Source organism: Notechis scutatus, chromosome 4 (assembly GCF_049901735.1).
Source record: "Notechis scutatus isolate UNSWTSFEM ecotype Mainland chromosome 4, rNotScu1.2, whole genome shotgun sequence".
Lineage (NCBI taxonomy): Eukaryota > Metazoa > Chordata > Lepidosauria > Squamata > Elapidae > Notechis > Notechis scutatus.
In genome coordinates, this window is record NC_142012.1 from 103,051,267 (window position 1) to 103,076,483 (window position 25,217).

Consider the following 25,217-nt stretch of genomic DNA (forward strand, 5'->3'; position numbering starts at 1 on the left):
GCAGGCTACTTCTGCTGCCTACCAGCTGCCTGCAATTTGGCAGTTCAAATCTCACCAGCCTCAAGATTGACTCAGCCTTCCATCCTTCCAAGGTAGGTAAAATGAAGACCCAGATTGTTGGATGCAATATCCATGTAAGCCACTTAGAGAGGGCTGAAAAAGCACTGTGAAACAGTCTATAAGTCTAAGTGCTATTGCTATTGTCTCTCAAGGGGGAAAAAAGGACGGATAACTCTAGAGAGACACAATCTACAAAATATGGTCAAAAAGTAATACTACATCTATCATTTCATTATTTCATGTGAGCTTTTCTGGTATAATCATAGCTTTGCCCAGTGCCAAAAAACATAACAGTAGATGACCGTGAGCTTCCATGGATAATTAATTATGTATAGATGCAAAATCACCAATAAAAAGTTCCGTCTCATATTATTGCCTATCTCACAGGGGTTCCCAATGATTTGTTGAATAAAATCACCAATAAAAAGTTCTGTCTTCTATTATTGCCTATCTCATAGGGGTTCCCAATGATTTGTTGAATAAAATCACCAATAAAAAGTTCCATCTTCTATTATTGCCTATCTCACAGGGGTTCCCAATGATTTGTTGAATAAAATCACCAATAAAAAGTTCTGTCTTCTATCATTGCCTATCTCATAGGGGTTCCCAATGATTTGTTGAATAAATATCCTATAATGCTCTTCAAAGATTTTCTTTGATACCGATGTTAGATTATTTAGGGATTTGGACAAGTAGAGAATGCAATAATTAATGGACTATTTTTCTGATTTCTGAATGTTCACTTTTCTAACAATAATTTGATTTTGTATGGTATTATTTTGTATGCCCTGCTATCTTTATTTGACCACCATTGTGGATTTTAAACACTCACTTCCCTGCAGGAAACTGAAGGAGACTGCTGTCCTCATATTTCTGTTTCTCTCTTTTGACCCTTTGTTCTTTTTCTAGTTCAGTCTATTCTTTTTGTCTGTCATTCAAAACTGCTTGATCTTTGCTTTGTTGTTATTGACATTCTCCTTTTTTTTTTTTTAGTAAGAGAATGTCAAAACTATTCCAGTGCTGGATTAAGAAATGCTGAATACATAAGCTTGCTGGATTCAGACTTGAAAATGGCTCATGCCCGAGAGAGTAAAATCTGAAGTATTTAGGCAAATCTAGAAATTAAATATCACAAATTAAGGCAGACATCAGGTTCTCTATTCTAAATCATGGTATGTTTTAACTATGGTTTCTTGAACAGCTCAGAAACAGAATGATAGTTGCATCAGTATGCATATCAACAGGAAAATATATCAATATAATTTGCTCTGCCTCACAGTCAAGCTCTAACCTTTCTCATTAATGAGGCATTGAGTGGTTGTGTGGTTATAGCAGTACTGCAGAACAATTTAAGGGCAATAATTGGTAGATGGTTCCACCAATTGGTTGGAAATCCCAACCAGTAATGGCTCTCCTTAAAGTGTGGCAGGTCAAATGGCATGGAAGTGGTAGCTATTCAAGATATCAGAGTGAAGATGCTTTGCACCAGAGACTTGACACTTGGACAATCTCTGAACACAAGTCAATCAATCCCCACAGGAGTGATGATGTACCTGCAGCAGTCTCAGTAGGCAGATAGGAGTTCAGCAGATGCTAGCCCCAACTGTGTTATCTACAAGATTGTGAACAAGGCCACACAAATCATTCATCTGTTAAGACTTGTACTAAGAGAAGACAGAGAACACAGAATTGGAACAACTAAGGATGAATTGTGGACCAATGAGACAGATGCTGCATATGACTCTGTATCTTCTAAAAATAATTAGTGGGGCATATTGTAATGGGAATAGTCAAACAGGATGTACTATTTAATTAGTTAATTTGCTGCTCATCTCATAACTATGAGTTGTTTGGTTTTGTTAAACTGAAGCTTTTAAACATCTGGTTTAATATGATATATTGCTAACACCAACTTATGACTGGAAAGCGGTTTAGTGTCCTAAGCCAAACTATGGTTTATTTACTAACCCATGGTTTATTCACTGATAGTAGCACAGTGTATTAAGCTGAAAACAAACCAACCCACAAAAACATTATGGCTTATCAAGATGTTGTCATTCCAGTCATGTTCAAAGGAATGGGCTAAGATAGCTGCATAAACAAGAGAATGTTGCTATGGGCTTTTATTTTATGCCTTGCAATGAGAGAAACTACACTGGTAGAATGGAAACTCCTTGAATATTTTCCTCTTCATATGCAACAGATAAGAGCCAGAGATTGTATATGGCATTTCAAGTAGAAATCCCCTCCGTTTCCTCCATTAAAAAAAGAGAGAGGCAGAGAAGACATCCTGGCTTAACATAGCTCAAGCAATTATTTTCCAGCATTTGATACTGCGCCTGCATATTGCCCAGAATACAAAGAAGTTGCTTTTCAATTCTGCACTCTGCTTGTATAGCTGGCATGAGATAGCTGTGGATATGTTATTAGAGGACTTTTAATCTCAGCAAGGTTCATAGCTCATTTCATTATAATCTAAATACTCAAGTATCATTAAATAGCCTGAAATGGAATGTTCTTAAAGGAGCAAATTGCATCTCAAGAATCATCATCCAATAATCATGTTTTCAAGAGAAGAAAGTCTTTTTGTCTGGAAATTCTAGGACTTTTAGTACAGCATGCCCGGAGAGCAGCAAGTGGGAAAAGATAGGGAGAGGATACAAAGCCGTTCTTCCTGGAACTCTTAATGGCATTGAAATGTCTGAATAGGATATCTTGTTAATGACTCTGTGGTTGAATAACATTGAACTTCGCAGTTTGTGAGCTTCCTTATGTTTCCATCAATGCAAAATGGTGAGGAATTGAGAATCCAGAGATTAGGGACATAGAATCAGATGGACTCAGATGAGTCTCAGTTCAATCTTCCATTCTATTTAAATCAGTGGAAAAAAAATCTATGGATGCTGAAGACAACGAAGGTGTAGAAATGGACTACATAAACGCAAGATGAATTACTAAGTTTCTACTCTTTAACAGTTTTATTCATAACTTTAACCCTGTTCTTCAAATAGCTCTGCGTAATCTCAGCCAGCAGTCTTGCCCTTTGACCTCCAAGCCTAGGTCAACTGAAGACATCAATATGCAAAGCATGTATCCCACCAGTAATTGTTTTGTTAGGAGAGAATGGCTTGTTCTTCATCAGAGAGGATCGCAAGGCAATAGATGGAGGGACCCGGACTGTACTTTTCTTGTAGGTTCCTTCTAAGCAGACTTGATAAAGTAGGCTTAACATAAAACGAGGCAGATATTTTCAGAGCCCTGTATAAAGCCTGAAGATTTGCTATGTTTTTAAAATAATCATCCCTTAAGTGCACAAAAGGGTAAACATTTACCAAAATAAGCATTAAATCTGCAGAGAAAGATAAATTGGGCTGTTACTTCTTGCTGCATTGGGAAGGAACACCCAAAGCAGCTGGGCCTGCCGCTGTTTTGCAAATGGAAACGCTGAAGAGAAACTGATTTAAAGCAGAAGAAAAGTGCCCTTGCTTTTTCCTTGGTGAATAAGAGTGGTTGGCTCAAAAACGAAATACAGATTTGAGGAATTATACAGAGATAAGGAAGCTCCTCCTTCCCAATAACAATTTTGCTTTGCAATGAGAAATTAGTTTTAAGTTCTTATTGTAAAAGACACAAGCAGTATATGTTATGGGATCAATGATTACTGATTTAGAAATAGGGAACATTTTAGTTAACTAAACTGCTGATCTTACTCTAGACTTATTTTCATATTTTAAACCTATAATTGGAAAAGACTAACTGTTCATTGTTTCATGGCATTAATAATTATTACCCTGTTTCTCAACAACCCGTTGAGATCTGCTGATTTAAATTCTACACGCCAAATCTGTTGTTGGCAAAAAAAAAGTTCTTAAAAAATAATGAGATAATTTCAGTGACAATAGCATCATTATCATGCCAGCTGCTGTGATTTTTTCCCCCTCCCTTTCAAATGTACCCCATTTTGTTTCTCTTTTTTTTATTTTAATTTGCGGGATATATAATTTGAGTGTTATTTTAAATGTTGGGGCTGTCTGGAGGAAAGAAGATTAATCGTAATTGCTTTGATTCTTGAAAATTTGTGCCTCCAGGCAAATTTTCACATCTACAAATAGTCTGTTTAGAAATAGTTCTGCAGAACTGTTTCTATTTCTAAAATGTAGCAACCCACGGAATTTATTTTTACATTATACACATGTGAGTTCAGATGCTGGCATGAGGAATTCTTAAGTCTCCAGAATTGTTACTTAACTACCACTCCTGGTAAATGTGAGAACCAGCAAGGCCAATGTTGAGAAATTTTTGCAATATATGAATTGGTACCTGTTTCCCATCATTGTTGTAGGTTAAAAATACACCACTAAAGCCCATGGAGACAGATCTAAACCTCTGAACCAGGGTGGGATTCTACAGGTTCACACCTATTCGCTAGAACCGGTTGTTAACATTCTAAGCAGTTTGGAGAACCGGTTGTTAGAACAAATTACTGGCCTAATCCTGTAAGGAAGGCAGAAAGGAAACATTCTGGTGTTGCTTATAGAAACTGTCTCTCCATTAACCCCTTATTACATTCTTGGCAGGACTAGACTTCCTGTATCAGGTACTTCTCTGGAATTTTTTCCTCCTCCTTTGCTGGTACTTTGCTTGTGTGGAGTGACCATTCAAAGTTACAATGGCACTGAAAAAAGTGACTTATGACCGTTTTCCACACTTACGACTGTTACAGCATCCCCACAGTCATGAGAGGCCAGGCGAGGAGAAGCGTGCCTCGATGTGAGTGATATTGAGTTGGCCGCACCCAGCCAATAACATGACCACCAAGCCACGCCCACCACCTAAGCCATGCCCACAGAACCGGTTGTTAAAAATTTGAATCCCACCCCTGCTCTGAATGATACAATCTCACACATGCACTCTATGTACAAATACGTTATGTAGAGAACAGGATGATTATATTTATAATCTTTCCCCCTTTGAGAAAACTACAGACTTACAACAGTTCATTTACTGACTGCTCAAAGTTACAACAGCACTGAAAAAAGTGACTTATGACCATTTTTCACATCTACGACCTTTGAAGCATCCCCATGATCATGTGATCAACATTCAGATGCTTGGCAACTGGTTCATACTTCTGACCTTTGCTGTGTCCCAAAGTCATGTGATTATCTTTTGAAACCTTTTGGCAAGCAAAGTCAATGGGGAAACTGGATTCACTTAACAACCGGGTTACTAACTTATCAACTGCAGTGATTCACTTAACAACTGTGGAAAGAAAGGTCATAAAATGGGGGGAAACTCATTTAACAAATGTCTCACTTAACAACAGAAATGTTGGGCTCAGTTGTGGTTGAAAGTCGAGCACTACCTGCATACCTTGCATGCTGTTTCTTGAAGGATGTAATAAAATAATTTAATTTTCAAACTTTAAGATCACCTATGATTCCATCATTCATTTTAGAAAAAACATTTACAGTTAAGTTTTTCTTTTTTTAGAGCTTACCTCAATAACAGATCTATAAAAATTAATCTTGAAATCTTTACTCAATGTTAAAATATGTGCTTGAGTTATTCTATCCTACATACTAGGATAGTGGTTGAATTCCCTTCTCATTTTCTGAATAGGAGCTCACAGAATACAACTTTAGGACTGCACTCCTTTAAATCTCTCTAATCAAGAAGCCCTATGGAACCAGCTTGATATACAATTATTTTTTAAAAAAAGATCAACCTGATTTTTAAGTACCTTAAGAACTTATTCCTCCTTTAACAAAAACAACTGAAATAAGGAGGACACCAATGATGATGTTATTTGTTTTGATTATGAAAACAAAACCTCAGACTGATATAACATTTTCCAGAAGTCCCATAAATGTGATTATAGATGGGAGAGATCTTCTATCTTGCTTGAGTAAACTTGTTTCCAGATCTTTTTGACATAATTTAATCAAAGGAAAAAGATCAGATGCAGTACTAAATGTGCTCTATTATTTTATGTAGTAATTTTTTGGACTGCTATGTAAAGCTTTTGGATTCAGAGGCTATTGTTAGGTAGTAACTATGAGTGAATTGTTGGGTTGTACCCTGTGGACTTTTGGGTAGCATGTAACTACTTTACAATAACCGTTGCAAGTAAGATGTTAGACTTGAATAATATGAGAACTCTTCTTAATGGGCATTTTCTAAATTATCCAGGGAAAACCCTAAAAGGCAGTATACAATGTAGATGGAATGAAACATTGATAACACCCATGCTTATTCTGCAAACTTATGCCTTCAAATTGCTGCCTTGTAATTCTGAATCACATATTTCCCTTTCTCATTCCTCTTATCTCGGAGAGATCTCCATAAAATTAGCTAAAAATAGTTCTTGTGCTGAAGATCTTCCTGGACATTTCTTTTGGAGAGGACTTAGTTAACGCAGAGGTCATGGGCATACATCAGAGGTGGTATTCAGCAGGTTCTGACCAGTTCTGGAAAAACGGTAGCGGAAATTTTGAGTAGTTCGGAGAACCAGCAAATACCACCTCTGACAGGAGATTTTACAGCATCCTTCCCCTGCCACACCCACCAAGCCATGCCCATAGAACAGGTAGTAAAAAAATTTGAATCCCACCACTGGCATATATCCCAGTGGTCTTCATTAAACTGTGTGAAATAACAGCAAGATGCCTACCTTCTTGACTAAACAAACTGTTTCAGAGAGAAGGAGCCATAGCAGAGAAGGCTTCTTCCAGGATTGTCTTAGTTCAGGTGTGGACTTACAGCATGCTTTCTGCGCTTACCTGAATTAGATAAGCAGATTCAAGTTTGAATGAGTGATGTCCCAGACCCAAGATGTTTTAAAACTCAAGATAGGTCTGTCTTATAGATAATCACCAGTGCCTTAAATTTACTTAGAAGCACATTGGTAAGTGGTGCAATTCCCACAATGAAATGCATGTGCCTGTGCTGATTTTGACTCGATATGACTGATCACTGCAGTATTATAACGTTGTCTAGTATTGGCTTACTCAAGCAAATGGCAGCCCATAATTGACTTAGCTGATCTTGAACAAGCAATGTAGCATTTCACCTGACTTATCCACGAAGATGTAGACTACTGTAGACGGAAAATGCAAATAAATAAATAATAAAATCTCACGTGAAGGCAGTGGAAATCATTCCCCATCATAAAATCATAATTCCAAGTCACAATTGCTGTTGTTAAGATACTACCTGCAGTATCACCTGTAGTATAAGAGCCATGGTGGCATGGTAGTGAGAATACATTTGGTGGAAGAGCAATTCCCCAATCACAGTGTTTGATACCATCTGTGCTGAAATTGTTGGCCCTTTGTTGCTATACCCTTACTTTGATGATTCATAGAGTTTTGCAGTTGTTAGCACTGAATTATTTCATTGCTATCACTAAATTATATTCTTCTAAGTATAATTCGGATATTACCTTTGGTATGGAAAATGATTATTTCATGTTCTGCCCTTATAACATTGGGAGGTCTAAATGTGACAGTCCATATTTGCCTTCTTGAGTGTTGGGACATTGCTAAAATGGGAGTCATCATACTCTACTATACTGATGATGTTGATGATGACAATGATACAGTTATTATGTAATTTTTTTAAAAAATTATTATCTGCATGCTGCCTAGAATTACACAACCAGTGAACAAGTAAATACATGACTTTAAAGTAAAAGAATCTAATGCCATCCTTGGCTTTCTCCATATTTGTGGTTTTGGGATTCCATGATTTTTGGCAATTTTTCTGCTGGCTAGGAAATTTTGGGAGGTGAAGGACATATATCTAAAATATAAAGAGTCTGGAAAAGGCTGTTCTCTGACAAACTGTTGTCTTAAGCCTACCTTCTCATCACAGGCTAAAAATTATAATAGAATCAAGCTACCTACTATGTATTCTCATAAGAGTCCTTGTGTCAGCTTTCTCCTGCATGAGGGCATTTGATGTCAAGTCTCATATTCTTCTCAGCCATCGTAGCCTTCCAGACATACTGGTTATTTATAAGAGAGGAAAACCAACACATTTTATTGACTGCATTGTCTTTAGATATTTTGCTAAAATGACATTAGCAAATGCTGACACTTTTAAAGAAAAGTGCTTTTATCAAAAGGTAGACTTGCCTTTTCCTTCATAATTTTCTGAATGAACTTGTGCAGAAAACAATGTGGCTTGCTAAATGATTTTTTGGGGGAGGTCATCACAACATCTCACCATTGTTTACTGATTACAATAGATAAAAAAGTATAAAGACACATTAATTCAACTTTTTGTTGTTGTGTTACATCTAGGTGTGCATTGTACAAAAGAGAGACACAGAGAAGATGTATGCCATGAAGTACATGAATAAACAACAGTGCATTGAAAGAGATGAGGTTCGGAACGTGTTCAGAGAATTAGAGATTCTACAGGAAATTGAGCATGTCTTCCTAGTGAACCTTTGGTAAATTTCTTTTTTTCTTATATTTTAAAGAATGTATTTGTTCCACTGATTTTCCAATTGTATGCATCTAGTTGAAAGCATGTTAGTCTTTTCAGAAAAGAGTATTGAGTACTGCAGTGCATAGAGTATGATTTTTAAAATTCCACTATACATAAAAAGAAAATGGCAGAGTCCACAATCTATAGGAAACAAAACTTAGCATTATAGAAATCCGGTGTCTTAATTAAATATATCTATAGAAATGGAGAATCCAGTTATACAACAGCTGGCTTATGAAAAGAGTTCCTGTGATAAAACATAGCTTCTTAATACGTGGCTACAATTATAGAATTAGATAATTATTAGATTAGTTTGGCTGGCTGGTTGCCTGGCTGCCCATGTTGGTTCAGAATTTATAAGAGCTGAAATTTAGGAAGGCAGAAGTTTGGAGAAAGCTGTTGAGGAAAAAGAAACCAATTGGAATAGTATAATGTCAAAAGGACAAATGGAATAAATGAAGAATGCAATGAAACGTAATAAAGATTAAGCACTGAATAGTGGAAAAGACAAATATACCACCTTGATTAATTGTGGAATCACATTAATCGGGATTTTTTTTAATTTGATACAATTGGACAATGAGATTCTGAGATCTGTATCTTATTCATTTAGGGAAGGATTTCATAGGAAGGCTACAATGATTTTTGGAGAATTCCTCTTGATTTGGTGTATTTACTTTTTTTCATTTAAACTTATTGTTTTTTTAAAAATGAATTATATTGAATTATTTTGCTACAGTATCTAGCAGTTCTCTTTCTGCTGTCATTCGTAATAGTTTTCAAACCAACCACAAGCTCATGTGAGGAACAGGGCTACAGAAAAAAAAAATACTGAACGGACACCAGCAAGGTTATAATTTGGGGAATAGACCTCTCAGTCCATTAGAATAAAAAGTCACATCTCTACTGAAATTCAGTTGCCCCGTCTCAAGACTGAAAACATAGCACTCTTTTCTCCCCTCCCTCCCCCCCATAACAAATATGTGGGGTGATTGACCCAAAGTCCCCTAGTGAGCTTTTATGGCTAGGGGTAACTTGAATGTTACTTGTTACCTTAACTACTGTGTCACAGTAAGGAGGCAGGGTGGGGACATGTCACCTGCTTGGATTGCATAGGAGAAAGTTTAGCATAATAATAAATATAGAAGTCACATCCCTGTTGTTTTAAGAATGTAAGAGGAAAAAGTATGCTGGATCAAAGTTAAAGGTTAATTTCACATTCTCTTTCTAAATGTCCATCCAGGAACCATAAACATAACATGGATCCAGTAGCTTCTTCTGTTTCATTTTCTACAGCAATCTGCTGTTGAAATGTGCACAGATCCAGTCTTGGAAATAAGGCATACCTATGCTGAGTACTAAGCACTGATAGCTTTATCTCTTATGCAGTTGTATAACTTCCTTTCAAAATGTTCAGATTGGGTACTGTTACTCCTTTTTCTGATAATAAATTGTGGAAGTTAACTGTGATATATGAAGACTTTCTCCTTTTGGTATTATGTGAAGGAATAATTTCTATGTAGCCACTCATGGATATCTATCTATACTAATAATGTGTGTGTTTTTGGGTCCCCTTTTTACTCTTAAGCTGAAAAGGCACTGAATAGCAATGTGTCTCACAGGGGAATTGCTCAAGCTTTTTTATCCTTTTGGTTGTCTTGTCTTGTTTTTATCTACAACACTTTGAAATGTAAATACCCATTCTTCCTGTAGCTTTCTGAATGGATAATTCAGATCCTAGCTTTTTGTTTTCCCCCAAGAGATAGGCACAGCTGAGTCATCTTATGAAATGACGTTTAACAAAAAATAGTAATAAAATAAAATGATAAATAAAAATGCACCACATGCTATAAACATTTTTGGTTAAGTTTTCAACATTTTCATCCCTGAGATCTTACACTCTCATCTAAATTCTTATGAGTGTTTCTCCTAGAAGTTTTGTTGAAGAATGTAGAAGTATAAAGGAATAACCATGTTATGTGTTTGTTTTTCAAAGATCCAAGTAAAGTATACACTCCACCTATTAGAGGTGATAAAGAGAAGTGGATGTTTCTAACTCGTGTTTCTAAGCCAATTGTATCATCTAGATATTCTTAGAAGAAAATAATTCTCTGACCTATTTGATCAACCCTTTCACATTTTTTTCCACTCAGCTTTGGCAGATAGAGCAAAAATGTCCAGCTCATGACATCCCAGAATTTCTGTATTAAAAAGATTCCAGGCAGCTCAGACTAACAAAATCTTGCCAATGAGTCATTCACACTGATGGCACTGGTTATCCTTTGATAATGAAATGAGACAGGCTGCTTGGTATTCCAGTACATTATTGATTATGCCTGGAAAAAATTACTGTGTAATGATCATATTATAGAAGCCATGTGATCCAGCCAGATATAGAAATAGGATTACTTGAACAAGTTAAAATGAATTGTGACAGCTGCTCCCTACTAGATACAGAATAGGGGACAGCTAACAGTAATAAGCATTAAAACAAAATGACACCCCCGAATATATAAATATCAGTGGTTCAAAAGAACTGGGACAAATGAAAGAAGTTGAAGGTTATATATTTAGATAGGTAGAAGCCTTGTTATTATTCAAGCACATTCCGGCCAATTCTTCTGGAAATTCTAGAAACTGAAGTCCCAATGTATCCAGAGGTTACCGGATTAGGTAATATAATACTAAGGACGTCTCATTTCCAGGTCATTATGTGGCATGGAGAACTATCATAAGGCATAGTAATATTGTCTGTGCAAATATAATGGAATTCCCTGTTCCCTCATTTTTCTATAGGTACTCCTTCCAGGATGAAGAAGACATGTTCATGGTGGTGGATCTACTTTTGGGTGGTGACTTGCGCTATCATCTTCAACAGAATGTGCAGTTTACAGAAGAAACAGTTAAACTATATATCTGTGAAATGGCATCAGCTTTGGACTATTTGCGCAGTCAGCGTATTATACACAGGTGATCTTGCACTCTGTTGTTGGCAGCTGTGAGGATCACGTCTAACCCTATGAAGTCATCTCATTCTAGCCCATTGGGAACAACTCTATGGAATCTCAACTCTGAAATTGATTTTATAGTCAAAGTAAATTTTCTTCAGTAATTTTTCTCTAGTCCTACCATGAAATGGAAGGACTATTCATTGTAGGAAATAATCACAACCTAATTTTCTAATCCTGTAATCTTGATCTATATTCTATTTACATAGAATTTTGAATATGCAGGTAACTTCATGATCCTCTCATCTCAGTCTTAGATACACTTCTGTGTAATTGATTTCTTTCCATAGGGTTATAATTGAGACTAGTGGCTGTTGTATCAAAATCTTTCTCAGTTTTTTTTTATTGTTATTTATGTCAAAAGTCTGGAAAAAATCTTTTATCATAAGTCAAGATTGTTTCAATGCAGAAAAAAACCTATTCAGCTTTTACCGATATGGTGCTTTTTAGATGGGTTGCTCAATTTTTAGCCAATTCTTCTGGAAATTGTAGGAACTGAAGTACCAACACATCTAAAAGACACCAGGTTGGGGAACATTAAATTAATGACATCTCATTTCCAGGTCATTAGCTGCCACCTCTTCTTTCTCTTTCTCTTTTTTTTTCTCTTCCTCTTCCTCTTCCCCCTCCCCCCTCCCCCTCCTAATAAGGAGGCACATAGGTTATGGACTGAGATTAGAACTCTGGCACTCTGGAAGAGTAATTTCCTTTTTACCTACCATATATATAATTTCACTCCTCCCCTAAATGCTTATATCAACCAGTGAGTTACTGGCTCAGAATCATCCAGTGAATTTCGTACTGAATGACGTTTGGAACTAGATGTTCCTGAACTTTAGTCCCATATTTTAACTACCATAGAATAGATAGATCCTCATGTGGAGAAATGCATTCTCAGGGACATGCCAATGGAAAAATTACACTCACCTATCCTGGCAGTGCACCCCAATTTGACCCTTATCTAGGGACCCATGGTACCTGCTTATTTAATACAGTTGGAAGTTGGAAGGATCTTCATCATAAGACAACTCCAACTGGCAAGAATTGTTTTCAATCCCTGACATGCCTTTGTTTGCTGAGAAAATTTCTATATGGTACATTCAAATGATATTTCTTTGAGAATATCATGGATATTTCACAACTCTGTTTTTGTGTAGCTGATAATAGATAATGTTTTTACATTCTTGGAAACAGTAACAAAAACTCAGTATGTTTAATGGCTTATTAAGTCAATTTGTTTGGTGTGGAAAAAGAAATACAATAGTTGCCTTTTTTCTGTCAAGATTAAGTTTTATATATGTGTATGTATATATATATACACACACACACATTTATTTTGCTTTTCAGAGATGTGAAACCAGACAACATTCTCCTTGATGAACAAGGTAAGGAAAAATTGCATGGTTTTTATTTCTGGTCTCCTGGTGTCGAAATGGAAATGGAAATGGGTGATGTGGGGTTGTTGTTTTTTTGGTGCTTTGTATCATGTGAATTTATTTCAGTATTTTAATATTAGGCTCTAACTTCTGCAGCAGTGACAGACACACAAGCTTACAGGATTTGAAGTGGGTTTCTCAGAAAGCCCTAGGGCACAGCCATTTGTGACTCCTGCATTTATATTAGGATATTATTCCTTAGTATTTATGGTGTTTTCTTCCCTAATAATAGTAATATATATTACATTTTTGTTTTGATTACCGTGTTGTGTTCCTGGTTTATTGCTTTAATAACTTGTATATAATGAGGATTTGCTTTGATGGTGGAGGCAGCTTATATGTTGCACAAAACAAATGAAGAAATAATTGGTGGAAAAGAGACATTATTAATAGCTACTATAATTCCAATTCTGACCAGTACAACTTTATGCAAAAAACAACTACAAGCCTTAAAGCATCCATCTCTCTCTCTCCCCCACTCCTTCTCTCTTTTACTCATCTATTTTCTTTCTCTCCATTCACATACTTACATGTATACTTACTCTTCTCTCTCCCCCACCCCTCTCCCTCTCTCCTCTGTCTGTCTGTCTGTCTTACATGTACAAGCTTACTGTTATGATTTATGAAGCAACCAGAATACAGATCATTAAACCAATGAGGCTTCTCACTACCTTCCTAAGCCTTTTCTCAAAAATGATTATTTCCTATTCCCAGTAACAGTTGAAATCAACCATCTATTTATTCCCTACCAGGCTGATCAGCTGCACTGCAAGGAAAAGCAGGCAGAGCTCCCAGTCATTCTGTGGGCCATCAAAATTGTAGCAGAATACTATTTGCAGGATATTCATTATCTTTTACTAGTATAGATACCTTTTAATGTGTTTGCATGCCCAGGATGGCAGAATCAAGACAAAGGTTGGGTTTGAAGAAAGATACCCAAAGTCTGCTTCAGATACTGGGAGGAATATAGCTTACAAGTGTGTCATATGCTTTAGAGCAGTGTTTCTCAACCGTGGGAACTTTAAGATGTGTGGATCTCAACTCTCGGAATTCCATGCTGGCTGGGGAGTTCTGGGAGTTGAAGTCCACACATCTTAAAAAGCTCTCAAGGTTGAGAAATACCACTTTAGAGTGAAAGGAGCACAGCTCTGGTACCTGCATTCTCCAAACCAGACTAGAGACAATGTTCTATTCTGACATTTTGGGGAGACTTACTGTTGGATTAGCATAGACAATGACTCATTGAATTCATTTTCTGTCTGGCAGTATGACCCTTCCAGTGATGCAAAGATGAAATGCACCAGGAGCCATGGTTTCCTCATTTTACTTCGAGCAATAGAAATATGTCTCTTCCCTTGGTGGAATTGCCTGGGTATCATCAGTCTTCACAAATAATCACTGAAAACCAGTTATGGAAAGTTGAAAGGTGCAGCCTCCCAAACTGTGCTTTTTCTTTCCTCCCTCTGGATTTGACTGTTCAGATAGATGCTTGGAATTGCATATTTATTTACTTCCTTAGCAAAAAAGCTGCCGTTTGCTGCAGGCCAGGCCAGGCCAGGTGTCTAGATGCCAGGTCTCCAATGTGCCTGCAATGCTGTGGTGGCATTCTGCCAAAGGTAGACCTAACAGTTTCGGACACTTATTGAGGTGTATGCTCTTCTACTTCAAGGTAAAAAGCAGAAAGCAAGCAGTGAAGTTGAAGGTGTGAAAGGAAGGAACTGTTGTCTCCACGTATCTGCTGTTCCCCTTTGATTGGCAATGGGAACACATCCCCAAAGGAAGAGATGAGCAAGCAAGTAGTACTGAGAAAGTAAATCTACCAAGGCTGTCCTCCAAAGCTGCCCTGAATCATTAACCAGCCATACCGACGGTGTATATAGAGATAAACCCAGGCAAAGGACATCATGAGTTAATCTGTCTGTTTGTTTCATCTAGCCTTGGCTCATGAATCCCAAATGGTAGAAATCCACCTGCTGGAGGAATAAATGGAAGAGGCAGAGATTGATTTCAGACTAGCATTTTTATCTTGGCATGAAAGCATTAGTAGTAGCTGATGTGCTTCAGGCAGCTTAGGAGAGATGATATAGCATGCCTAATTGTAGCACAAGCGAGATGTGGTTCTTAATACACACAAGCTGATATCAATCACCTCTAGAATAGTATAGTTTGAAAACTACTTCCTGCAGTAAGGTCGTATATTTAAATCAGAGTTGATGTATGTGTGTGTGTTTTTAATTCTTTAAAAAATACATAAATACATTGCTCCCCTGTCCTGGAGTGCAGATTACAGCCAAACCAAAAGAGTCCTCTCCCTATCTCAGAACACAGCACTGTTCATTCATGTGTTATACAGTGGGTCTGGGCAATTGAGAAAGGTTCAACTGCCTCACAGCTAAGCTGCAAAAATCCAGGCAACCATTAGAAGGCAGCTCTGAGGTACAGAAACCTTTGATTCTGGCTGCCATCTAGTGGTCATTCCTATGATGTCAACTCTAGATCTTGTGGCTCTAATTCACTTTCCCATGCTATTGGTTGGTCCTGCAGTTCTACGTTGATATTTGAAGGATTGGTATCCATGTTATGGATATCCATGTTGATCTTCATTTTCTCTGTAACGAGACATTTCCTTTATAACTCAACAGAGAGGCCATTTCATGTCAGAGGAAGCTTTTGAATGGAATTTATTTATTTATTTAATTTTATATTATTTATTTACTTACTTACTTATTTAGAATTCACTCTTGGTGACTCCAGGTAGCTTATAAAGATAAAAACCAAGGATAAAAACCAATAACCTTCCATCCCCCTTGTGGACTCCACATCATTCTGGGGTCCCCAGGCCTGTTGGTAGACCATGTCTTCAGGCCTTGCAAAAGTGGGAGGCAGATATGATGTTCCACAGAGAGGGAGCAATACAGAGAGGAGCCTTTTTATTGGTCCCACTAGATAGACCTCAATAAGTCGGGGTGGCACAGTGGTTAGAATATAGTACTGCAAGCTTTCTCACTGCCAGGAGTTTGATTCTGACCAGCTCAAGGTTGACTCAACCTTCCAATCTTCCGAGGTCGGGAAAATGAGGAGCCAGGTAAAATGGGGGCAATACGCTGACTCTGTAAACTGCTTAGAAAGGGCTGTAAAGCACTCTGAAGCAGTGCATAAGTCTTAGTGCTAAAAATGACCCATAGCATTCCCTGCCTCTCCATTCTGGTGAGTTGGGTAGATATGACTGGAAAGAGATAGTCCTTCAAATAACCTGGTCCCAAGCCATATAGGGCTTTGAAAGTGACAGCCAGCACTTTGAATTGGAAGCAAATTGGCAACCAGTGCAGCTCCTGCAAGATAAAGTGACACATGCACAAATCTAGGCTTGCACGAAACTAAGAGGGCTACTGCATTTTGAACCAATTAAAGCTTCCAGATACTTTTCAAGGGCAGCTCCATATAGAGTGCATTGCGAGATCCACAAGGTGGAATTTTAATGGTTTTGCAATCAATTGCCAGAAGATTCCTTTATGCATCACCTGATGTATTCCGCTTTGTTCCAACCCGGACAATAGCGTATTCCCCAATGAATCCTTTAAAAAGCTTATCAAATAGCTTTTCACACAACAGGAAAGTGAAATGTAAGTTGGCTGGAGCAGCTTTTATGTATTCATGTGTAATCCAAGTTATATTTAAAGTGTCACAGCTTAGCCATTAGTCCATAGATCAGGAAGAGTTTCAAATGAGTTCTGATTTTTTCTATGATGCAACATTTTTTTCCTATTCTGAGTAACAGATAAGACAGTGCTACTTTGCTCTTGCATAATCACAAAGGAAAATATGATAATGTGTGAAAGAGCTTGCTGACCTAAAAGAGCATTTTTTTTAAAAAAAAGTGTAAGTAATTAAAATGAGGTGTTAGCTCATTATAACAAAATTATATTATTATGGTACAACTGCATTTTACAATGACACCTTCTTTAGGATCACAATTCTTCTGAAAATGATGTCCATAAGTAATATGGACTGTTAACTGAAATTGCAAGTGGCTTCTCCATAAAGAGAGAGATAAATAGGTTGTTTTATTGATATATTAGTTTTCCTGACTGTATAGTGAAACTTCAGATCATTTAACCAAAATGTAAAAAGTTAATTGGGTGCTTTCTAAAAAATCATCTATGATTTAGAGCAGGGGTTGCCAACCTTTTGGACCTCAGGGACCACCAAACTCATAATTTTAAATCCCGCAGACCAGAGACTCTGGGAAAATCCCAAAAAAAGTCTGCAGGAAAATTTCCCATCCCGTTTTCCTACTGATCAATCATTCTTTATTTAGGATCGCAGGATACCGTCTCTAGCTCTGTTCTCGGGGCGGGTGTGTGTGTGAGAGAGAGAGCTTCATGCAAGGAAAGCAGCAGAAGCAGCAAAAGTCTTTCTTTCTCTCCTCCAAACTCTGCCAGAAATGAGTCTTTGTGAGACTTGTTGCGCCGGTGTAGCCCTTAGAGCAGGATGCCTTGCAGTGTCCCAACGACTCATTTCTGGCGGAGTTTGGGGGAGAGAAAGAAAGATTTTTGCTGCTTTCCTTGTGTGCAGCCAAAAGCAGAAGAAAGAAGCAGAAAGTAGCCCAGTGGCCAGGCCCGCGTGGGGTGCATGGGGCAAGTTCCCCCCCTCTGGTCTTTTCCCCCTCCCCACTACCTCATGTTGTTCGCAATGCCAGAGATGCAAGCCTTGTGTTCCCGTGGGCCATGTGGGCGGCGCAGCCTTGTGTTCCCGCATAGCCTGGATTAATTGCTTTGGGGAGTGACATTTCTCTGCAGACCACCAAAATTTTCTCGTGGACCACCAGTGGTCCCCGGCCCACTGGTTGGCGACCACTGGTTTAGAATGTGATAATTCATTCAGTGGATTGAAATCCTGATTGCACTTTTTACCTATGAGATTGCCTACAGACATTAGACTATGTATGAACAAATCTATTGAACTTTGGAAGTCATTTATACAAAATACCGAGGTTAAAATATATGTATTGGAATAATTGCATTAGATAACAGTGTATAGAAATGTAACCATTTACAACCAAATTACATTTTTGTTTGTTGTATTTGTTTGATTTAAAAAAAAAACATTTTCAAGTGTTTTTCCCCTCTTGTCCTTGACAGTGCATGTATTTTATCTTTGCGAGTTTTTTGTTTATCTGTCATAATTTTTAAAAGCAATACAGTAAAAAAGACAATGATATTTCAAAATTTGTATCAGATATATTGCTTTATATTTAAAAGATAGTAATACACAACTTCCTTTATATCTACCTTTAATGCTATCAACTGTTCTCTAATGGTTGGAATGTCCTATGATTCACATTGATTTTTATGTCAATTCATAAGAACTCTTACTATCATATTATTTTAATTGTATTATTATCTTAGATCATATTTTTCAGAATAAATTAGCATTACAGGGTGTTTCTATGGAAATGTCATGTTTTGTGCTCTGTTTAAGGCCACACCCACCTAACCGATTTTAATATCGCAACAATCATCAGAGATGGTGAAAGAGCAACTGCTCTAGCTGGAACTAAGCCTTACATGGGTAAGTGACATGTTGCTTAACGATGTGGTTGCTTCACGATGTGGTTTACTTGCATATTCATAATGGGCTGATGGACCATATCCTTCAGGTATACAGTAGTATTAGGGTTTTCCTCGGAAAACAATGACTGTCACAATACAAGTGATTTAAAACTCACTATGAAATGGAAAGAAATAAAAACATCTTATTCCTGTAACAAATTAATTAAAATGATATTAATTATTTTAGGGCACAACCAGAGAAGGCCTTTGTTGTGAAATCTCATCTTTCATTTGTAATCCTCTACTGTTTCTCTTCTTCTATTACTACATAGACTCCTTTACATTAAGGAGTCAAAAAACAAGGGACAGGCTTTTATCTCCATTCATAATACTAAGAGCCTATTATGTGGAAGCATCATTAATATTAACACACACACACACACACACACACACACACACACACACACACAGAGGGATGGGATTCAAATTTCTTAACAACCGGTTCTGTGGGTGTGGCCTAATTTGTGGGTGTGCCTTGGTGGTCATGTGACTGGCTGGGCGTGGCTTGATGTAAATATTATAAATATTTATGTAAATATTGAATTTTCTTAATTAAAAAACAACAACTTTTACCCAAAATCAGGCAAAGTAGGCAGGCAGATTGAGTTGCTCACAGAATCACAGATTCACTTAGAGATCTATCTATCTGCAATCTGCTACCTGAGTCTGTCACATAAAATTTGCTTTCAAGCAAACTCATAAAATTTGCTAGCAAGCAAACTCACAAAATTAACTCACAACACAACCACGTATGTAAATATTGTATTTTTTATAAACAAAAAAGAGCAACTTTTACCCAAAAGCAGGGCAGGGAGATTGAATTGCTCACAAAATCTCAGAATCATTCAGAGATCTACTATTCTGCAATCTTCTACCTGAGTCTGCACTGAAAAATAGAAGCTTCAGTCCTAAGGAAGGTTCAGCTCTGCTTTTAGATTAGCTAGAAAGCAAGAAATTCAACGATTTCCTGCTTTCTAGCTAATCTAAATCTCCCGGCACAGCAGAACAGCTGATGGTCAGGGGAAAAAAAGGAAAAATAGCAACTTACCAAGGGCAGGCAAGTTTGATGGTGCGCATGCCTGGTAAGGAGTGGGTGTGTGGGGAGGGGAGGGGCCAGCCAGTGGCGTGATTTGCCGGTTCTTCAAACTGCGCAGAATCGTAACAACCGGTTCTATAGAACCAGTCCAATCAGGTACAATCCCACCCCTGCACACACACATATCTCCCAATATAGTGGTACCTTAGTACTCAACTGGTTTGAAAGTCATCGAATCTGGTACCCAACACATTTTGATGTGAAAATTTTGTCCCGATACTCATCGTTTGTTTGGTACTCAACACACAGTCTAGAACTTGTAAATGTCAGCTGCCTTGTGACTTACTACATTATTTCTTATAGGAAAAAATTATTTTGCTTTTGGTACTCATTGCACCTCCCGGAACCAATTAATGATGAGTACCAAGGTACCATTGTATACAGTACCCAACAAAGAAAAGTAGACTAACCTCTAAATTCTTTTTATTCTGATCAAAGTGCCACAAAATCTGCATAACAAGTACCGTGTTTCTCATAAAATAAGGCCGGGTCTTATATTTTTTTGAGCCCCGAAAAAATGACTAGGCCATCTTTTTGGGGGTGACTTAATTCCCCCCCTTGCATCCTCATCTAGAGCGCCCCGCGGGCAGCTTCGCCACCAGCCGCTTCTAACGGGTGATCATGGCGAAGTGCAGAGAGCTCCCTACTCCCACCAAACACCTTTGCTGCAGACCCAAGACCTTTGGCACCTGCCGCTGTTGCTTTCCCTTCTGTCCATTCCGCCACCACGTTTGGAGCTGCCGCTTCCGTGTTTGGAGTGCCGCTGCCATTTGGAGCACCGCCATCATGTTTGGAGCTGCCATTTCCACGTTTGGAGCTGCCACCGTGTTTGGAGTGGTGGTGGCGCTCCAAATGGCGGTGGTGCTCTAAACAGCGGCAGTGCTCCAAACGCGGAAGCGGCAGCTCCAAATGTGGCAGCAGCTCCAAATGCGGGCATGACAACTCCAAACAGCGGCAGTGCTCCAAACAGCGGTGGGGTTCCAAACGTGGAAGCGGCAGCTCCAAACGCAGCAGCAGCTCCAAACGCAGCAGCAGCTCCAAATGCAGAAGCGGCAGCTCCAAACGGCAGCAGTGCTCCAAACAGCAGTGGTGCTCCAAACGTGGAAGTGGCAGCTCCAAATGCGGTGGCGGCATGGGCAGAAGGGAAATCAACAGTGGCAGGCGCTGAAGGTCTTGGGTCTGCCACAAAGGTGCTTGGCAGGAGTAGGGAGCTCTCCGCGCTCTTCCATGATCGCCCATTAGGAGCAGCTGGTGGCGAGGAATTGCTGCCCGCGGGGCGCTCCTAATGGCAAGTCCCCCCCACCCTTCCCCCCATTTTGCACGTTTTAAAATAGGCCTAAATTTTGGGGGAGGGGCTTAATTTCATTTTATGCCTAGAAAACATGCTGGGTCTTCCTATTGGGGGAGGTCGTATTGTTGGAGAAACACGGTAGATTTCATTAATCTAATGCAAATCTACTTGTAAAGAAAGCTAAATCTCCCAATGGGGGAGAGGTTTAGAAGCCAATAGATTACAAATAGGTGGCTATCTATCTTTGAAAAGTCACCTTTTCCTATCTTAAATCCAAAATTACATTTTTCCACTCAGTCCAAATGAAATATATATTTTCCTGCTAAACTGGTTCATATTTAGAGATTCTGTCACATCACATTTACTTTGTTGTGTTTGTGTGTATGAGTGTGTTCTGTACCATATTTGAACATATATGATATATTAAAGTCAGTTTGGTATAATGGTTAGGATGCCAGGCTACAAACTAGGAGACTGTGAATTCTAGTTCAACCTTAAGCACAAATCCAACTGGGTGACATTGGACTTGTCACTCTTTCTCAGCCATACGAAACCAACTCTGAAAAACCTTGACAAATAAATTGCAGGACCTTGTCCAGGTAGTGTCTAAGAATCTGACACAATTGAGGGGAATAAAAAATGAAATAAAATATATTTTACATATGGCATATCATACACGGACTAGTAATATATATTAACATTTCACCTAGATTAGTAAAACAATAAAATATAAATGTTAAAAAGATGTAAGTTCAAATACGAATGCCTAGGCCAGATGTTTAGATAAACATTGAAGCACAGCATTGTTTACATTAAAAATAATAATATTTAGCTTATAGTAATCCCCACACCCTTTGTTTATTTTGCCTTAGGCATAAAATAATTGTCTAATTTAAATCTATCTTCCCTTCCCATAAAGAGATTAATTAGGCTTAAGAATGCTTTAATTTTATATTTTGTTAATTGAACCCTTTTGCTTTTTGGTTGGCTGTTTATAGCAGAAGCCAGCTATAGATCACATCTCCAAGATTAAGCACGTGGTCCATCCACCTTTTAGAGCTGTAAGCAGTCTCACAAGTCTAGATAAATGCAAGCTATTTGGGGGGGGAATCATATTAGCAACCATTTCTTGATCTTCACTTTATATATATAAAAGTGAAATACCAGTCATCATCACAAAATTTCCAGAACCGTAAAGCCTACAAACTTGAAATTTGGCACATATGTTCCTCTTGGCTTCTAGGTGCTCACTAAGAAAGGATTTTTTGAAATGACCATCAGAGCATTAGTATTTTGTATATTATTATTAACACGCTCTGATGCTAAGGAGCTCTACTTCCCCTCCCCACCTGAAAAGAAATCTGTTCCAAATGCAAAACACAAGCAGAGGAGAGGAGTTTCAGATTCACAGCACCAACCAGCTTTAGTACAGAACAGTTGAGCTAAGCCACACCCAGGCTCCTTGCTGTCTCCTTGCTCACACAACAAATACTATTTCAGTTTCCAAACAGCCCTCAACTCTCTCAGACGCTGACAGGACACTAGACAGATGAATATGATGGATGCTGGTAGGCAGAGGCACAATTCCACCTCCTTCCCAAAAACTAAGCCTAATCACATAGTTTCGTAGCGAAGCACGGGTATAGAGCTAGTATAACTATACAAGTACTATTACCAATCTGGAGTCCTAAGGTCTGAACCTCATTTACCCTGCTTTCAGATGGCTTATCTTCCCAAATATTTGGTCCTACATATGAAGTCAACATGTCATTCTCTTTCATATCATCTAAAGCCAGCATACCTACTTACAGCTCAGAAGATCTTGTGTCTCATTTACGTTAGAATATCTCATTTTACAACTATGGGGATATGCAAAAATGGCAACAGCAGTTTTACTGAAACTAACAATGATGGAGGTATTAAATGATGTCCTTGTTTTTCTTTTCAGCTCCGGAGATCTTTCATTCCTTTCTGAATGGAGGATCAGGGTACTCCTTTGAAGTCGATTGGTGGTCTCTGGGAGTGATAGCATATGAGCTTCTGCGTGGATGGGTGCTTGACATATTCTTTATTTTTAAAAATACTTTGGAAATGGCATTGCCCCATTAAAGTGTGGGTAGTAGGTGCATGGATTCCAAGGCAATGAACATACAAATGAGTAGAAGTTAAAAAATCGTATTGAAGAAAGCAATTACAAAATATAACACAAATATGAGTGTAAATTCAGATCAGAATTTAATGTTCTTCATCTATTGGAAGCTTCATATGATTCCAGTTAATATACAGTGCCATTCCTGAATTGATCTATGCTGAAGCTGATCCCGAGGAGGGGTTTTCAGAGTTCATTTTTTCTACCAGTTATTCATATTTCTAATTAAACACACTTCTTTGTTTGTCAGATACCAACAATATATATGAGGCAATACCAGTTCTTAACATCAAGTTTTCTCTGCCATAAATGGCTCACCTTGGATTTGCTCTCTTAAATTAGTCTGCATCTGTCTCTGTTTCCCTGCCTCTGTCTCTCTATTGTCTGTTCATCCATCATCTCTCCCCCCCCCCCCTTATTTATTTATTTATTTATTTGATTTGATTTGTCAAATCACTTAAAAGATACTAGGTATAAGAATAAACATTAGTATAAATACAGGAAATAGGTACGAATAAATGGGGACAATAGGACAGGGACAGTAGGCACAATTGTGCGCTTATACACGTCCCTTACAGACCTCTTAGGAATGGGGTAAGGTCAATAGTAGATGGTTTAAGGTTAAAGGAGTGGGGGTTAGAGGATGTAACAACAGAGTCAGGTAGTGCATTCCAGGCATTGACCACTCTGTTGCTGAAGTTGTACTTTCTGCAATCAAGTTTGGAGTGGTTTACATTGAGTTTGTATCTGTTGTGTGCTCATTTATTGTTGCGGTTGAAGCTGAAGTATTCATTGACTGATAGGACATTGTAGCAGATAATTTTGTGTACTACACTTAAGTCTAACCATAAGCGGCGTAGTTCTAGGTTAAATTTCAAGGCTGGTGGTGTAGGGCAGTGATCCCCAACCTTTTTTACGCCGCGGCCTGGTACCGGCATCAGCTGGGCGCCGCGGCCCGGTACCGGCATCAGCTGGGCGCCGCCATCTTTTTGATGAAAAAGTGCTTCCGGTGACCTCACGGAAGCACGTTTTCATCAAAAAGATAAGCGGCAGCGCTCGGTGAGCTTTCTGGGTAGAAATGGCTTTCTACCGGAAAAGCTCACGAGCGCTAAGCGCCGCCATCTTTTTTGATGAAAACGTGCTTCCGGTGAGCTTTCACCCGGAAAAGCTCACGGAAGCACTTTTTCATCAAAAAGATGGCGGCGCCAGCTAAGCCAGCGCCCGGTAGGACTGTCCGCGGACCGGTGGTTGGGGACCCCTGGTGTAGGGTATTCTGTTGTGAGCAGAGGAGTGTAGTACTCTTCTCGTGAAATACTTCTGGACTTGCTCAATTGTATTAATGTCCGATATACAGTGCGGATTCCAGACAGATGAGCTGTATTAGAGTATTGGTCTAGCAAAGGTTTTGTATGCCCTAATTAGCAATTCAGTATTACCAGAGGAGAAGCTTCATAAGATTAGATTTACAACTCTTAAGAGTCTCGTAACAAACCAGTCATCCCACAAAGAGCCACACCCTCTATTCCAGAGCTAAGGTGGGGGTCGTACACATTTAGACAACACAGTATCAACAGTAGAGACCTTCAAATTTCTAGGTTCTATCATATCACAAGACCTAAAATGGACACCTAACATCAAAAACGTCATCAGTAAAGCATAACAAAGAATGTTCTTTCTGCGCCAACTCAGAAAGCTCAAACTGCCCAAGGAGCTGCTGATACAGTTCTACAGAGGAATTATTGAGTCTATCATCTGCACCTGTATAACTGTCTGGTTTGGTTCTGCAACCCAACATGACAGACACAGATTTCAGAGAGTAATTAGGACTGCAGAAAAAACAATTACAACCTGCCTTCAATCGAGGACCTGTATACTGCACGAGTCAAAAAAAGGGCTGTAAAAATATTTACAGACCCCTCACATCCTGGACATAAACTGTTTCAACTCCTTCCCTCAAAACGACGCTATAGAGCACTGCACACCAGAACAACTAGACACAAGGACAGTTTTTCTCCAAACGCCATCACTCTGCTAAACAAATAAGTCCCTCAACACTGTCCAGCTACTTG

General features: G+C 38.5%; 1 protein-coding gene across 2 annotated transcripts in view; it reads left to right on the plus strand.

Annotated features, from left to right (window-relative positions):
- STK32C (serine/threonine kinase 32C) overlaps positions 1-25,217 on the plus strand; it is a 197,940-nt gene that overhangs the window by 153,716 nt on the left and 19,007 nt on the right. For both annotated transcript variants that reach the window (XM_026670705.2, XM_087964268.1), the window contains exons 3-7: positions 8,367-8,518; positions 11,353-11,526; positions 12,912-12,949; positions 18,482-18,571; positions 22,948-23,051. In XM_026670705.2, the coding sequence (XP_026526490.2) occupies positions 8,367-8,518; positions 11,353-11,526; positions 12,912-12,949; positions 18,482-18,571; positions 22,948-23,051 (558 nt within the window). The remainder of the gene's footprint in view (positions 1-8,366; positions 8,519-11,352; positions 11,527-12,911; positions 12,950-18,481; positions 18,572-22,947; positions 23,052-25,217) is intronic.